Here is an 18,049-nt window from a genome sequence, read left to right as displayed (position 1 = left end):
TCTCCCTGTGTGAGCATGGGTTTCCTCTGGGTACTCCACTTTCCTCTCTCAGTCCAAAAACATGCATGTGAGGTCAATTGGTGACTCTAAATTGCCCCTCGGTGTGAATGTGGCTGTTTGTCCTGTGATACTGGCGACCTATCCAGGATGTATCCTGTGTGTGGCCATAGTGAACAGGGATCGGCTCCGGCGCCCCGCGGCCCTGAACAGGATTAGGTGGTGTGGATAGGTAGTTGTTATTTTTCCATCAGTTTTGTGCGAAAGTCACCAACTTGCTGAAATGGCTGCAGTAGAGATTAAACCATCTCAGTATAATTTGTCTCTATATTTATTTTTACATTGGTCTTCAATTCATCAATAAACTTTGTATTTATTTCCAACTATGAAGGCAATTCTGTTCAAAGATTTAATACTTAAATAATGAGTCCTTCTCTCTCTTGACAGTCTGCTCATGGCAGACATTTTTCATGTCTTGTGTCTGATTATACTCGAGGTTTCTAAGTATTATTAGTTTTGTGGAATGGTTGTTTTTTTACTGCTATTTTATTTTATTTGAATGTGACATGCCTGACATGAATATATTGTAAATGGTGTTGTATGAATACATGTAAATGAGATAAAAAAATAAACAAAAGATTCTCATGGACGCTGTTTTACAACCTAATGTTTACCTGCTCCGCACATCAAGACTGAAAATACAGGAAAAAGCAGGGTGTTGGTGACCATTGGTGAGAATCCTGTGTTTGGACGTGTGATATACTCTTGTTTATCAGCGTTACAAGGAAGGACTCTGAGGTTCCTGAAACCATTCCACTTTAACTGTGTTGGTATTATGAACACATCATTTAGGAGCACTCGATCTGAAACAATGAAGATGGCTCCATGTTCTGCTTAACGATTTGGATTTAGTAAAAACACCCATCATTGCTGCTGTAGTATAACGTCACGATATGGAAGCGTGAGACGATGGAATCTGTGTTGCTGAATGATAACTGGAGGCAGTTAAACAAACTTTGGTTTATATCTTATGTTGCCAGCAGTGACCTACTAAGTTTAAGTGCTATTTGTTTTCCGAAGGTTCAATAATAAACAGTGTAAGTGCATTGGAAGATTAAGTATGGCTGCTCCAGCAGCAGAAAAACAAATGATGTCCAAAGGCCCCTTAAATATATTCCATTGCATTGGCTGAAACCATTAAAATTCCATAGTTTTATTCCAGGTAACATTAGTTGGTTAAAACTATCTTAAAATCCTCCCATACAGACCTTAACCATAAGCTAAATAAAAGAAAAGCCATATTAGCAAATAAACCTCAAAACCAAACATCTAAACAATAAAGTAAGTCCTAAACTCTGCTAAAACTAAATGCAACACCCCCAGCTTGACCTTCTTCTTGGTTCAGCCCAGAACCATTTTAAAGGCATCTGTACTCGGGGGGAATCATTTGCTGAGACACAGGCCTGAACACAGGAGGAGGAGGTTAGTTTAAGCGTTTCACTCACACCTTCAAACATTCAGCACATGCGCATCAACACTTACAGGAGTAAACTCTTCTCATATCACATATATTGCAGCATGCTCATTCAATCAGTTGTCATGTTGCCTCCACAGATGGGCTGCCTGACTGGTGACGCCCCCGGACTGGACCTACAGCAACAACAAAAGTTTCCAATGAACTACTTACTTTTGAAATGACAACCGTGTTCAATCTTTTATTTGAGCAAAAATTTGCATCATCCATAAAGTGCTGTGTGTTCTAGTGCTCTGTGAATCTCCAAAGTGCTGGTTGTAAAGTGCTGTGAGTGATCATGTGGGTAACTAACTGGCTGTTTGTTACAGTAAGTAAAGATACTAACGAAGACTAAAAATGTTCTGCTCAGAATGGCTAAAACCGTCGTTCAAAAAGACATTGCATTGAATTTTCGCAGGTCTAGTCTGCATAGTATCCTAAAGATCTGTTGATTTTCCTCATTGCTCAGGTTAAGTGTTGTCTAAAGTCATGTCAGGATGCCGAGGGTGAAGCTGCAAGAGAAGAGGACAGCTAGTGATGAGGATGAAGGTGTCTTGTGACAAGATGATCACAGCTGCTGTGTATTAAATAATCTCAAATTCTATACTGAAGAAATTACTGCCCTTTTATTTTTGTTCAAAAACAAGATTAAGCAAGTGAGAGCAGCTTAACCTGCTTAACCCTTAGCCTGATGTCAAAGAACTGTTTGTTACTGTGGATGCAGAGGTCTTTGCTGGTGGTGAGTTTGTAAAGTAAATGCTTTACAGATTTGAAAATTGGTGGATTCAAGAGGGAGTTATTGCATCAAATGTGATTATAACGATCAGGCCATTTAATTATTTGGACATTTATATGACTAGGAACTCATTTACTGAACATCACATCTGTAAAGCATTTACTTTACAAACTCGCCATCAGCAAAGTCACTTGATTGAGAAATTATAGTTGCAAGAAAAACACGATATTTAAAATGTAATTGCCTTGTTTCACTCTGATTAAACTCCAACCTGCCTTTTGTTTGGAGCAACAATGGATATCTCCTTTTACTTTTATGGAAGATATAAAAGTTGAGTGGTGTTGGGACAACAGTGAATTTACAAGCTGCTGTTTCTAAAACTTAACATCCCGCTCTCGTAAAGGACTTCTCTCGAAATACTTGAATGGGGGCTGCTTTTGTTGTTAGAAAAAGAGAATGCGTTCTCTGCTTGCAAGTACTGTGTATGTGTATGTATATATATATATATATATATATAATAAAAAAGTAAATTAAAGTATGTCACTGCCGCACTTTTCATTTGATTCTTTTTCTCATTCTGTTCTTATAACCTTGAAAACTGCCCACAGGGAGAGTAAAAGTTTATCTTATCTTATGAAAACTATCTTCGTCTATAGAGGTCACGTGACGTCCGGTATCGAATGGAGGTATGGCGGCATCCATTTACTACAGCCCGGTGCACAAAAATAATGGCAGGAAAAACTAGTGTGCTGTTAATCATAGACATATGTAATAATTAAACACAGAAATGACTCTGCGTGTAGTATATTGAAAATAATTTATTCCAAGTTTTTTTTCCATGACGACACATTGTCGCATCATGACAAAAACCTGGCATTTGAAACATAAAAAAAATATATGGAACATCTATTCTGAGATCAGATGGAGGTGACGAATAAATAAATACATTGACGTGACGTAAACGCGTAAAGTTGACACCGGAAATCAAGTCTGTGGTGAACCGGAAGTTCTTTCATTTTAGCTGGAGAAGGAATTGTTTGCTTATTTTGCCCCATGGTGTCGGTGTGAGCACCAGAAAGCTGGGAATGCTTTTCTCTGCCCACCAGAGACTGTAAATCTGCCGGATAACCGCTGAATGTGCGGTCGAGCAGCTGTTATACGGCAGGTTGTCTCCCCGGGCGGGCTGCGGTGTCACACACTTGGAAGCTAACGGAGCCTTAGCTCCAGCTGAACTTTGACAGTGTCGGACTCGTCGGTAGCATCCACACGAAAGAAGGTAACGTAAAGTTATCCTCGAAATCAGACGTCGGACCTCTAACAAATTGTTTTTATTGTGTGTTTTACTTACTTACTCTCACAGTTTAGCTGGCTAACGTCATTGGGCCAGCAGCCTTGAATCTAATACTGTACGAGCCATGATGAAAAATAAACAGATGCGCAAAACCTGGAATAAGTGTAGTTTTACTAGTCTGTCGCCTGTCACGTTGTCGCTACGTAGACTCATGAAACGCATTATGAAGGGTCTTGCTGCGTTTCAATGATATTTAGCCTATGTGTAGTTCGCCGTCTGTAGCTTTCTAGCTAGGTGCTAGCCTCTCGGTGTCAGATGAGAAGACGTACATGGAAGGCTGTCCGCCACAAAGGTTCATATCAGGTCGTATTCTTGACTCTCCATGTTGTCGATAATGTTACGGATTACTGGAGCTTTACACAGTTTGATAAACCCTGTCGATTGCCTCCATACGCCCCGTTTCCTCAGTGGACCTTGTGACTGAGTGTTGACACGAATAAACATATGAATACGCCTTTTTAGATTGTTGCCATTCTTTGAATGACACTCCAATATATGCCTAAAACGTGAACATGTAACCTACATTGACTTGTATTAAGCAAAATCAAAACAAGGGTTAATATAACCCAATGTGTCACAATTGGTCCAATCTCTGTAATAATAGTTTTACTCATATAGTGCCAAATACAAGTCATTTCCAGGTGGGTTTAGAGGCGACAGTGGAAAGGAAAAACACCCTATTAACAGGAAGAACCCTGCAGAACAAGGCTCCTTAGTGGAGAATCTGGAGAACTAGACCCAGAGGTGGAGACTTTCTGCAGAACCAGACTGAGAGGTGGAGACTTTCTGCTGTTCTTGTTGGAGGTCACAGGACAGCAATGGACAAAAGGATAGAGATGGAGAGAAATGAGCAAAACACAGATTTTCATAAATCCACTCACTGCTAATGTGATGGAGGAGCACACCAGGAACTTTCAGTTCTGCGATCAGAGCCTACAGAAAGGAACAGACGGACAAAGAATCTTAGTGACATGTAATAGTGAAACATCTCTGTAGAACAGGGGACTTCAAATCTGGGCCTCGAAAGCCGGTGTCCTGGACGTTTTAGCTCTGTCAGCTTCAGAACACCTCAATCTGATGTTGAGGCGATAATCAAGCTTGTAATAAAGCCCATTAACGATCCCCTTATTGCATTCAGGTGTGGTGCACCTGTGAGAGACCTAACATTTGCAGGACAATGGCTCTTGAGGCCCGGAGTTGAAGACCCCTGCTGTAGAGTGAGAAAGGAAAGAAGCAGGATCTCGGTTTGCAGTCTAAACCTGTAGCAGTTTCACTAGAAAATCGTCCGAGGTGGCCTGAACCAGCCCCAACTGTAAGCCTTATTAAATCAACGTATTTTGCCTAACCCTTAAAAGCAGTTGGATACAGTTGAACTTTCCCCACATTCTCCTGTGGTATAGGGTATTACTGACATCAATTAAAAATAACTGTAGATCCACATTGTTTCCTCAAACATAAGCCTCTCATGACAATACACGTGACTATGTTTAAAGGTGAAATGTTTCACTGTATAACACAATAAATAGTGTATTCTGTTCTATGAATCGTCCATCGTACAAAATAATATAACTTTGTTTATGAAGAGATAAGACTGAGCGCTCTCCTCTTCTTTACTCACAAGTATGTTGATTGAGCTGGATATGAAGTGTCCAGAGCGCAAAGTTATATAACTGTAGTTTCTTTCACAGCTAAAACTGAGAAAATTCATTTACATTGTTCCAAACGTCAAAGAGAAAAGGTGGGTTTTAAGATGTGCTTTAAAAGCAGACGGGCAAGGAGCCTGTCTGATGTATAGATTCAAGTCATTAAACAACTCGGGGGCAATAACTGCGAAGGCACAGTCCCTTCTGAGCTTAGGCTTGGTTTTTGGCACTCGAAGGAGCAGCTGATCAGCTGACCTGAGAGAGCGAATTTGGGTAGAGGCCTGAATCAGCTCAGAGAGGTAGATGGGGCAAGGCTGATGACAGATTTGAAAGCAAATAAGAGGATTTTAGAATGGATCCTGAAATGTATGGGCAGCCATTGCAGTGACGCCAAAACTGGGGAAATGTGTTTATGTTTATATGTTGTGGTTAAAAGATGAGCAGCAACATTTTTTGACCATCTGGAGGTAACCAATGGAAGCCATACTAACCCCCACTTATAAAGTTGTACAATAGTCCAGACGACTAGTAATGGAACCATGGGCTGCCATTTCCAGGTGTTGCCTTGAGAGCAGAGGCTTTATCTTGGCTAGCTGCATCAAGTGGAAAAAACTTTCCAACTGCACTGATCTGCGTGTCAAGCTTTAGGTCCGGATCCATTCTAATCTTAAGACCTCTGATGACCGGCTTTAAAAGCTGGGCCAAAAAACCCAGATCTTTGGACTTGAAGCATGAGGTGTTGTTTTGGTTAATGAGGATGTTTAGTGATTTTAAATATCTCTCTCTCACTCACTCTTTCTCTGTCCATACATACTTGCATAGCTCGTCGGTTGGAGCAGAGAACGTCAGCAGGAGGGATTCTTGTATCCCTCACCACATCAGTCCCTGAGATGACATCACAACAGCCGCAGTTGCCCAGCGCTGTCATTCCTCCCCAGCTTGCCCAGAACTCGTCTGCCCCCCAGGCACGGCCTCACATTCAGGCCAACCAGCTGGACTCCAATCAGAGCAGGGCCAATGCAAGGCCTCTGGAACACAGACCAGCAGCAGGCAGGCCGGGCTGCTCCGGTGGGGAGGCAGCCAACAGAAACCTCTCAACGTCGTCTGCCAACTCCAGCTTATCCAGAAGAGATGGGGCCTTCGAGCCGTGGCCCGAGGAGGCCGTGGACAACTCTCACGGACTATACTCGCTCCACCGGATGTTTGACATCGTGGGAGCCCAGCTGACACACCGCGATGTCAGGGTACTGTCGTTCCTGTTTGTTGATGTCATCGATGAGTATGAGCGCGGCGGCATCAGGAGTGGGAGGGACTTCCTGCTGGCTTTGGAGCGCCAGGGTCGCTGTGACGAGACCAACTTCAGACACGTTCTCCAGCTCCTGAGGATCATAACCCGCCATGACCTTTTGCCTTACGTCACGCTCAAGAAACGTCAGGCAGGTGAGTAAAGCGTCGTCTCAGGATGTGCACACCAAGTTGTTATTGTAGAGTCTCCTGTGTGAAAACTCTTAGCTTAGCAGTACATGAAGAAAACTTTTTTTGTCTGCTGAACTCCACCTTCTGAAGCAGCAAATGAGCTCAGGCCAACCTTTTGATATGAACTGATCGATGTGGAAGCCGATGGAGCTCACAGCCTCATATGAGCAGATTATTTCAACACCCTGGTGAGATATGTGATCAACTCAGATTAAAAGTTTTCAAATGAAACATTCTAATTTGCTGAATTGTTCTGCAACCTGAACTTTCTTATGTTCTTCTCATTTATGGAGGCCAACATGGTGTTAGTCCATGTTTTGTTCAGGGATGCAACGGTTCTCTGTAAAATATTGAACCCTTCAGTTCGCCCTGCACGGTCCAATACTCTCTTATAATTGTGTGTGTGTGTGTGTGTGTGTGTGTGTGTGTGTGTGTGTGTGTGTGTGTGTGTGTGTGTGTGTGTGTGTGTGTGTGTGTGTGTGTGTGTGTGTGTGTGTGTGTGTGTGTGTGTGTGTGTGTGTGTGTGTGTGTGTGTGTGTGTGTGTGTGTGTGTGTGTGTGTGTGTGTGTGCGCACGTGAAATTCTTCTAACAAGATGTTTTAGGATAATTTGTGCTGCCTCAATATTTGCAGAACATTATGACAAATGTTTGACTCTGAGGAGAGATGAGGTCTCTCTACATAAAAAAAAAAAAACCCACATCTGGCAACAGATGATTATTGATTATTGTTGTGGTTGATTCCTGTCAGCAGTGTGAACTTGCAATGTGGGATTTATCCTAAAATTGGGATTGCTCATCACCATGACACACAAATCTAAGCAAACATAAGCTCTGTTCAGGCTTTTGATAAATCCTTCACCACTTCACTACTTTTAAACGGCTAAAAAAAAAAAGGTTATTCTGTAACAATTCCTACATGTTTTGACCTGTTAAAAAAAAAGAAGGTAAGGTCCAAAACTTACATGTGGTATTGGATCTTATGTATGAACTGATTTAGTAATCCTCACCAGCTAAAGTTGCCATGGAAACTACGATGAAAGGGTCTGACAGCATTTTCATGCTGGTTTTGAAACTGATTGATCAGATTGGATGGATGTGATGCATGGCACTGAATGTTTACTACCAGTCAAACGTTTGGACAAACCTCCTCATTCAATGATTTTCCTTTATTTTCTTAATTATTTACATAGTAGATTCTCACTGAAAGCATCAATACTATGAATGAACACAAAGAAGTCAAAACATGTTCTATATATTAGATTCCTTGTAGTGGCCACCCTTTGTTTTGATTACCATTTTGCAGCAGTGGTCACACCAAACTGATGTCCAGTGTTCCACCAACACTGTACGTGGCCGACTTTCAGATCATGGCTTAAGGTGCTACATGGCCGGTCAAGAAGCCCGCAATCAATGAGAGGCAGTGGTTAGCCCGGCGTCGTTGGCCCCAAGCGCACAAAAACTTGACATCCAAGAATTGGAAGAAGATTCTGTGGTTGGATGAGTCCAGTTTCCAGCTTCAGTACCTACTGTCAAGCATGGCGGAGGCAGTATCATGGTTTGGGGATGCATGAGGGCTGTTGCCGTTGGTCATTTCACGGTCTGTGATGGCACATTGAACTCTCCCAAGTCGGCCTGTGACGATTACAAATTTTTCTAGATGATATGTTGTCTTGAAAATTATTGGCAATAAATGATATTGTTAAAAAAAAAAAAAAAACACAAATGTATGATAATATTCATAATAATGCAGGTATCCTGTTTCAAATGCAATAAACTTTTATTTCTCATTTTTTAACATCGTAATTGGAATGTCAAGATTATTTAAATAATTTCGATAAATAAAACAAACTGCACTTGAAAAAAACAAACAACCAAAGATAACACCACACAATGGTGTGTGTGTGTGTGTGTGTGTGTGTGTGTGTGTGTGTGTGTGTGTGTGTGTGTGTGTGTGTGTGTGTGTGTGTGTGTGTGTGTGTGTGTGTGTGTGTGTGTGTGTGTGTGTGTGTGTGTGTGTGTGTGTGTGTGTGTGTGTGTGTGTGTGTGTGTGTGTGTGTCACAGTCTGAACCCTCTCATCATCCAGCTTGTTTGGAGCCAAGAGACGAAGAAAACAAACGTGCTGGATGTGTGTTTAGGGCTTGACCTGACCCTAACTCACCAAAAAGAACCAGGTTCTAGTTCAGGGCTGGTGTCAGGGCCAGTTCTTAAATGAGCACCGCCAAAGAACTGGTTGAGAGTCACATCATTGCGTCACTCCACGGCGTTGTACATCACTGATTTCACCAATATAGTGCTCATACAGGAACGAGGAGACTGACTGTAACATCGGTTTAGTCCGGGTCGCTCCATCTAGTCTGACCTGAACCTCGGATGCACCAAAGAGACAGAAAACATTACATCTCCTCGTCGCTCTATTGGTGTTTTTTCAAATCAAATCTTGGTTTAGTCCGGAGCCCCGGAGAGGCCATAGAGAAAATAATAAAAATAATAACGCCTGAATGAGCTTGGGGCTTATTTATCAACATTTCAGCATTATATGGTGAATTTCTGCTCCTTTCACTTTATTTCTGGAAGCGTCTGAATCAAATGCTTCAACATCAGGAGGTGAACAACGGTAGAACGCAGCTGTACAGCTGTTTATAATGACAACCTATGTAAACACACGATCAACAACAAAAGTTCTCTCACATGAAGACATTAAAAGGCACATTTTATGGATTAAAAAATCCAGGTTTTCATTTACAGTAGTGTGTAGTTTGTTTTGTAGTTGCAGATGAACCAAAAATGTGGCTTCATTATAAAGAAGTTACACAAGATATATGTTATACAAGACCTGGAAGTGAAGTTAGTTATGTTATGATGAAAAGAGGGAGACAATAGAAAACTGCTTCTAAATTAAATATCCGCCACAGCCGACAGGCCAGTACAGGAGAGTAGCCGCGGCTCCGCGATTGCGGATTAAATGATCTCGTTCCCTCGTGTTATTAACTTGGGGGAGCGACTTATTATATCGTTCCCACGCGTTATTTTTTTCTCTATAACCTCTCTGGGGCTCCGTGTTCGCTGTAGATTTCAGAAAGCCGGTACAGCATCTCTTCCGCCTTGTAGGTAGTGATAACTCCAGTGATAACTCCGCCCCCAGCTGCTGACGTGTCAGACCCCGCTCTGGTCCAGCAACAAAGTGGAGCCAGCGTAGCAGCAGTTTATCCCCTGATAGGCCGGGACTTCGGCAGTGGAAAGACAAAGAACTGGGGCTAAATCTGGCCCTGGCTCCGAACTAGTACCTGGTTCTTTTTGGTGGAAAACCCCCCTGTCTTTTCCGAATTGTAATATGGTGATATATACCGAGGGCAGAAAAATTATCGAGTTTGTTTTAAGTTTAATAAAGTTTCAAATAATTGATTTATTGATTTATTCCTGAATTCCACATGCTCCCTTCTGCACGTGTACTTTTCTGTCGAGGTCGAGACGTAAATCCCTCTGAGTTTATGAAACACTTCTTGCTGGATCCTGTTTCGTCCCGAGGTCTTTTAAAAGTGAGTTTGTTGGGTGAATGAAATGAAGGATTGAATGAAAGCTTCAGGAAGCCAAAGGGCCACATGTGGTTTCAAGCCATGAGTTGCAAACCTGCACACTTTGCATCCAGTCCACCACTGCCCTGACAAACCAAAACCTAATTTTATGTTTTTGCTAAGATTTAAGCTCTCTTTGGTTGTTAGTTTCTTACACATGTAGAAATTACTGACTCAACACTGAATTATAAAGCTTCAACACCTTCTGAAGCCTCAGAATGACATGCATTGTTCCTCGTGCTGCTTTGTTCCTTAAAAAGGAGGCGCCCGAACCATTTCAGTCGGTTGTTCTCTCCAGACATCACCCAGCATGCACCTCAAACTGCTGCTCCTTTCAAAGACATCCTGAAAACAGACCCTGATGTTTTTACCCTAGTAGGACCGCTGACAGAAATCCTGACTCGGCGTTTTGTGAGACATTCTCCTCGAGCTGCAGTCAAAAAGTAACCCGAGGTACGTGTCGTTTCAGTGTGCCCAGATCCTGTGGACAAGTACCTGGAAGAGACGTCGGTGCGTTACATTTCCCCGAGAGGAGCGGCGCAGAGCGAGGACGCGGCCCCCCACAGACCGACCGGTGGGTGTCTCACTCACACTCTTTCAGGTTCATACTCACCTTCCGCAACTCAAAGCTGATTTTCACGCCGGTGCTTCATGCACCGCTCAGTTCATTCGCTAATCTTTGTTTCTCTTCTCTGATCTGGAACCTCTTTGAATATCTGAGAGTCTGCTGACATGCAGCATCATGTGTCCGTAATTTGACAACAGCCTCTCCTTGATCGCTGCTGATCTTAAAACCAAAAAGTCCTTGGCAAGCCATCAACCCTGAACAGTTTGCCTCAGTATTTCATCGATTTAATAAGATTTCATCTGACGAAGACTTGAATGACGTGAAAAAAGGATTTTATAACGCAAATAAATGACCATGTTTACACTTAAGCTGAAGGAGGCATTTTAATGTGAAAATGTGAGCTGAGGTGTTTTTAAAGCACAATATTCTTTACTCTACATTAAGGCTTATTTGTGAAGTTGACATTGAACTTTATACTTCTAAAAAGGTTTAAACAGCTTGTGTACCTGCCCAATGTCACATTCCAGGAGTGAGAATCATTGTAGAGAAACTCTGCGTGTAACTTGTGTGATGGTCATTTAAAGTCCCACAGCAGAATGGAACGTAAAAGCTTGATTAATTTTCCAGGTCCACAGCCAGTTATCTGCTGCTCCCCGTCAGGACCGCACGTTGGCCCCCCCCGAACAAAGCCGGCCCCCACTGCACCGAGCCGCAAACGGAAGAGAAGTCACTCGTCAGCCGACTGCAGAGAGAAGCAAACATGTGGTAAAAAAAAACAAACAAAAAAAAAAAAAGTCAAATCTTTCACCTGAAGGAAACGCAGGTTTCAGAATATTTCAGTTCTTCTGAGCTTTCCAAGCGTTTTGGAGTAAAAAGAAAAAGTCTCCACAGTGTTTATCTGCGTATGGCAACTTGTGTAAACTAAGGTCAAGAGAAAGAACACTGTTAATTGAAAGAACAAAACTCACGGCAAAAACGACACTAACTGACTCGCGGTGCAGCCGGACGAACGGGGCAGTGGTGGCCCAACCGCTGGCGGAGCGGGCTTGAGATCAGAAGTTAGCAGGTTCGAATCCCACAGCGGAGAGATCACCACTGTGGGTCAGTGAGCGAGACCCTCGACCCCCATCAGCTCCCCGCTATGTGGCTGCACCACCGCAAATCACACAGTGGATTTATTTCATCAATTTCAGCCTCTTTACTTTGTGAGACGACTCACAGTATTCAAATTCAAAGACGGTAAAAAAAAACAAAAAAGGAGCTGGAAGTAACTTGACAAATGAATCAAAGATTTTGAACCGGAGCATAAACTGAATCCACAAAAAACCAAAACCGGTCAGTAGCATGTGAATGGTTTGACCAGAGAACATAACTGGATTGGAAAGTGCGACCGAAATATGAAATTATGACTTTATACAGAGATTCTACAGCTTCTTAAAGACTTCACTGATGAACCTGGTGTATATTTAGTCTGAATGGTGTCTCATTGTGAAGGCATGCATTGTGCCGTACGTGGAACAGTTTTGCTTGTGACAGATGTAATGTAGGCTTCAGCTGAACGTCGCCAGGAACATCCAGTGTCGAGACTAAAACCGCCTGAAGTTGAAGAAGTCACGAGTCGTCGAAATGTTCATCAGGTGCAGCAGAAATGACAAGTTAGAAATGAAATGAAATTGGAAAGTATAGAAAGTCAGGAATTCTTCATCCTTTCCAGTAAAGTGATGATCCAGTGTGAAGAGGCTCTTGTCATGTGTTTGGTTGGTGCTTCAGCCTTTTAGCACATCGTTAGGAGACGGTGTCGTGGACAAGTATTGGACCGCTTCTCAAATCTTATTACTTTGCATATTTCCCCCACTTGAGTATTAAAGATCATCAAACAAATGTAAATAACAAAGATAACCCAGGAAAAACAAAAGGCCGTTTTTAAAGTAAAAGTAGAAAGTATTCAAAGCTTCCTGTGTGAAAAAGTAACTACCCCTAAACCTACTAACTGGCCGGGCCCCCTCAGCTGCTGCAGCAACTCAAATCAAGCATTTCCTGTAACTCGCAGTGAGTCTCTCACCTCTCTGTGGAGATGATTTGACCCACCCTTCTTTGCAGAATTGTTTTAATTCAGCAACAGGGGAGGGTTTTCGAGCATGCACGGCCTATTTACGGTCGCACCGCAGCATTTACCTCCGATTGAAGTCCAGACTTTGACGAGGCTGATCCAAAACCTTCATTTTGTTTTTCTTCAGTCCTTCAAAATTTTCTGGTAGAAAACAGAATTCATGGCTCCATCAATCACAGCACGTTGCCCCCCTCCTGAAGCAGCAGAGCAGCCCCCCCGGCCATGATGCTACCGCCACCATGTTTGACTGTTGGGATGATGAAAGGCTGTTACTTTCACATCCGATGTATCGAGACACACCCCGACCGAACAGTTGAACTTTTGTCTCGTCACTCCATAGAATGTTCTCCCATATTCCCTGGGAGTTCTTCTCTGTTCTTTTGGGTCAGCAGAGGTTTTCTGCCATTGTTGCTCAGTGTCTTCCTGATTGTTTGAGTCACAAACTCTGAACTCCAGTGAGACAAGAGGCCTGCAGTTCTTCACATGTTGTCCTGGTTCCTTGGTGACCTCCTGGGCGGGTCGTCGCCGTGCTCTCGGGGTAGTTTTGCTGGGCCGGTTGTTGTGGCTCTCACCGTGGTTCCCTGGAGCTTTGTGACACTTTCCAGACTGATGGTCGTCAATTACTTTATTTCTCATCTGTCCTTGACTTTCTTTGTAACGGCATATTATTGCAGCTTTTTCAGCTCTTTCATTTTGACAGATTCTATTCGAGTGATTTCTTGATTGCAGAGCCCTGGAGATGACCAGGTTTGGGTGTGGTCAGTGACATTTAACTCCTCTTTCCAAAAAAAGTGACGAGACACAGTTAATTCCTGATTAATCCAGGGACGTCATTACTGCAGTTTTCACACAGATTTCTTCCCCTCTAACATTAAATCATTATTTAAAAACTACACTTGGGTTATTTTTGTCAGATGTTTACATTTATTTGATGATCCTAAACATTTAGTGAGGGAAATATTCCAAACAGCAAGAACTGGAGAAGGGAGACCATACATTTTGACGGTGCCATACTGAGCAGCTTTTCACGCATTCTTTATAATAATAAAGGAAGAGTCCAGCTGGCTCTTTATTTCCGACTTACTTCAAACTAAAACACTTTGATTACTCAGTGGTTCGTTTTCCTGTCACGTCTGTTGACATGATGGGAATTTAGGACATTATCACACAAACTGTTGAGCCTAATCCTGTTATACGTACGACTTCAGATGTCAGGAAATACACAAAACATCCCGAGAGACTTCATGATGCTCTGAGCACATGGTCTTTTTCAACAAATGTTGGATATTTCAATTATCTTTAGTCCCATTCGAATGTTTGGATTCAAACACTTTCCATTGCTCACCCAGAAAACTCTACGAACACTGGGCTCACTCAGAGGAAGAGAACCGGGTTTCTTCTAAAATTAGTTAAAACACGAGTGGATATTAAAGTTTTCTTCAGGTTTGAAGTTGAGAAATGTTGAGCGTTCTGATTCAAGCTCACATGGCGTTATAACCGCAGTGTGCATGTCAGGCCACTAGTGGGTGCTGTGGCTGTTGTAAGATTAAAAACCCTGCATGCTGATGGACAGTCAACACTCGTCCACTCTCTTCCTGATGTATGAAGGAAATGTTGGGATGTGATCTGTGAGCGAGCGTCACAACCACAACCTGGATTCATGCTTGTTCTTGTCGTGCAAAAACAATATTTACTGCCACCGTGTGCAAATCCAGAAGAGCTGCCTCTCTGTTTTCATGGAGATAGATAGCAGGACGTGTTCCCTGTGGAAGCTGCCTCTCAAAACGTTCCTCCTTCTGTGTTTTAAACAAAACAACCAGAAGGAAACAAAGTTTTCCACCTTAAAGACTTTGTTGTCTGAAAGGCCTTTTTCTTGATCATGTTTCCCGTTGAATTGAAGATTGTCGACTGGCCAGTTTGGAGCCTCGCTTGTTGTGTAACAGCAGAAAATAATGTGAGATGACTTTGTGTTGCAGATATCCGCCTGCGGGTCCGTGCTGAGTACTGCCAGCACGAGTCGGCCCTCCAGGGCAACGTCTTCTCCAACAAGCAGGAGGCGGTAGAGCGCCAGTTCGAGCGCTTCAACCAGGCCAACACCATCCTGAAGTCTCGAGACCTGGGCTCCATCATCTGCGACATCAAGTTCTCGGAGCTCACCTACCTGGACGCCTTCTGGAGGGACTACATCAACGGCTCGCTGCTGGAGGCTCTGAAAGGCGTTTTTATCACAGATTCCCTAAAACAGGCGGTCGGCCACGAGGCCATCAAACTGCTAGTCAATGTGGACGAGGAAGACTACCAGGCCGGGAGACGCAAACTGCTGCGTAACCTGGTGACGAGCGGCGGAAGCAGCAAAGACTCCCCGTCTTAGGCCCCCGGGAGCAGCGCCCCCTGCAGGGGGCCCGGCGAGGCGCGGCAGTGTCATTTCAGGTGCCTGAAAGAAACAAAGGAAACCTCCAACCTCCCGAGCAAAGGTCATAGGATTCGTACTCGGCACTTCCCCCAGCGTAGCATGCACGGGAACCTGGAAACTGACGTGTCCGACTATTCCCAACATCAAGCTTGTCATTCCCTCCTGGCAGGGACGTGTCCGCTCATCCAGACGCTTCTCTGATCCACACTCTTGTTTTCAGAACAGGAAACCTGTCGGAGGCGTTCCTCCCAGTGGGAGAGGCTCTGAGGTTTTCAGGTACTTTTGCACATTGATGGACTCCCAGAGTGTTCTGTCTGTCCCTTTTGTTTCTTTAGCTGATCAAGTTGAACCCGACGTCTCTGTAGAAGTCTCACTGTCCTCTTTTCTTTAGCGTTTCCTCAGCGGCTGTGGTTTCAGCAGGAAGGGGAAACACCCCCCCCCCCCCCCATCCCCCGCTGTGAGTCCGTTTACATGCGCAGAAAAAGTCCCGATTCTTTTCTGTTGGTGTAAACTCGCGCAGTGTTTTCCATTTGTCTGGGTTTGAATAACATCACTCAGTCATCACCACACAACACCGAGCTCCTTCCGAAGGATTTGCAACAAACTGAACGTGAACGACAGGAAATAGTGTTTATTGTGAAGCTGAAGACTTCACGGACCCGTCGCTCAGCTTGTGTTGGAAATTCTGTAATCTTCTCTTTAAAATCTGACCGCTGGTGAATATGTTTTGTAAATTGAGCCAATTCCAAGTGTTTTTGAGCTTGTTTCAGAACCAAACACGGAAATAACACTGAATACGCCTGAAAAATGTTCAGCAGTGTCACAGCCGAGCTCTACAGACACAGACCTAGAACTTAAAACGTGTTTTTTTACTTTTCGGTTCAGAGTGAGGAACACGGTCTGCTGCTCCACGATCTCCCAACTCCGAGGTAATCAGATTACAATCGTCTCACATGTTTGCGTCCTGCAGAGAGCCAACGCGTGAGAAACGCTGCGTCATGCTTCAGTATTCACAGTGCTGAGTCAGCAGAAAACTCCCAGTAGTTGTTTGGAAGTGTGTAATATCAGTGATATATATCAAAGATGAAGTTTTAGCCGTTTGTGATGAGATTATTTTGATTGTGTAGCACAAGTAGAACTGAAATCAGCCCGGAGGCTTCTGTCGGCGCGAAGCACGAGCAGGTTCAATATGTTCCAACAGCAACATGCGGTTTCACTTCACTGCCCATCCTCATGTTTTAACTTCATGCATTACTCGTGCACTTCCCCCCCGTTTGTTTGCCAAATGTTTGTAAGCAAATTTTACCTCAGATTTGAAATTGTAACTCGACTCTTTGTGGAGTTTTGCTTCAGTTTAATGTTGAACTGAAACTCTTGAGTATGTGTCTCGTGTTTTTACAAAATGTTCTTCCTTGTTGAAGAAGAAAAAAAAAAAAAAGAAAAAGAAATCCTCGTCCCGATGAGACCAGGTGGTGTTGAAAGCTCCAGTTTGTGTTCATTATCTGACGCAGTTTTCCACAAAAGTTCCCAAGATGTCAAAAGGTCAAAGTGACTGGTTGGATGCGTTGCACTCACTCTCTGAGCTCCACTGTTTTCTTCTGTTCTCAGCATTAAATCCGTTTTCAGTGCTGCTTTGCTTGACTTTTGTTTTTGTGGTTGCAGGTTTAACGTGTGTCAACATTCTGGGGTTCAGGGTTTTTCCCCAGGATGCCTTCTTTTATTCTTTAAAAGAACAAACAACAACGAAAACCATTCTAACCTTCTTCCATGTGAATTATGGTGGAAACTTGACGTTCTTCTGCTCAAACATCTCGTCCTCTCACTGTCCGTTGTGATTTTAGTCTCTTCTTGTTCTTTTCGACTTTGAATCGCTTCCAGGGGGTTGTTTTTTTTTTTCTCGTTAGCGTCAGACGAAGATCAGTGGGAAGTCTCTCGGTTTCTGATGAGCAGGACGGGACAGATTTACCAACGTTGAGCACTTCTGCTGCTGCTGCTGGTTTGAACGTTTCTGTTCCACCGGCTCCTCTTACTCCAGTCGCTCGCCACACGTGAGGCTCCGGGTGTAAACGGGCCTGTTCAGGGTGCAGGTCACTTAGAAAAAACGGAACTTTCATGTGCTTGCAGTGCTGCTTTTAGTGCTTCTTATCCCCGTTATTCTTCATTGGGAATGCTTTGAGTGTGTTTGGGAAAAACAACCGGATGTTAAAATGTCAGAGAATCTTTATTGAATCATAGAAATCCAATTTAAAGGCTTTAGAAGAGCTTTACACTTTATTCCCTCAGCGACAAAACACATTCTCACACATTTACACTTGTCTTAAAAACATTTAACTTAAAAACAAGTTCAACAGTGTTTTGTACATGTTTTGCCTTCATTGTTTGTAATATCGTGTCCGTTTGGCTTTTTTTTTTTTTTTATTTGAACTCAAGTCATTGCATCACTCAGAATGATCAGAATCAGTTCTTCTGGAAAGAAAAGGCATTCCTCCGACTCCCCGGCTCAGCCACATCTTCAGAACCAGTTTTACGGTTTTCATTTGAGTCATTTGCTCTTTTTTTTTTGTGCTGATTTTATATTTTCCAGACATGTACATTTGAGCGTTTCGTAATATAAAACTGCATAAATGTGACGTGGACACAAACTGGTGCTGAGCGTCTCCGTGTCTCC

General features: G+C 43.2%; 1 protein-coding gene across 2 annotated transcripts; it reads left to right on the top strand.

The window, feature by feature from the left end:
- Positions 1 to 3,240: 3,240 nt before the first annotated feature.
- On the top strand, positions 3,241 to 16,885 carry dedd (death effector domain containing). 2 transcript variants are annotated; one of them, XM_080468952.1, is made up of 5 exons: positions 3,241 to 3,522; positions 6,063 to 6,680; positions 10,760 to 10,864; positions 11,486 to 11,623; positions 14,945 to 16,885. In XM_080468952.1, the coding sequence occupies exons 2-5, from the start codon at positions 6,131 to 6,133 to the stop codon at positions 15,337 to 15,339; spliced, it is 1,188 nt and encodes a 395-aa protein (XP_080325078.1). In that variant the 5' UTR covers positions 3,241 to 3,522; positions 6,063 to 6,130; the 3' UTR covers positions 15,340 to 16,885. The 2 variants fall into 2 exon arrangements, with proteins under 2 accessions (XP_080325078.1, XP_080325079.1); XM_080468953.1 differs by lacking the exon at positions 11,486 to 11,623.
- The last annotated feature ends 1,164 nt before the right edge of the window (positions 16,886 to 18,049 follow it).

This window comes from Lipophrys pholis (assembly GCF_963383615.2).
Source record: "Lipophrys pholis genome assembly, chromosome: 8".
Classification (NCBI taxonomy): Eukaryota; Metazoa; Chordata; class Actinopteri; order Blenniiformes; family Blenniidae; genus Lipophrys; species Lipophrys pholis.
The sequence above is the reverse complement of the archived record's forward strand: the minus strand, read 5'-3'. Positions and strand labels throughout refer to the sequence as shown.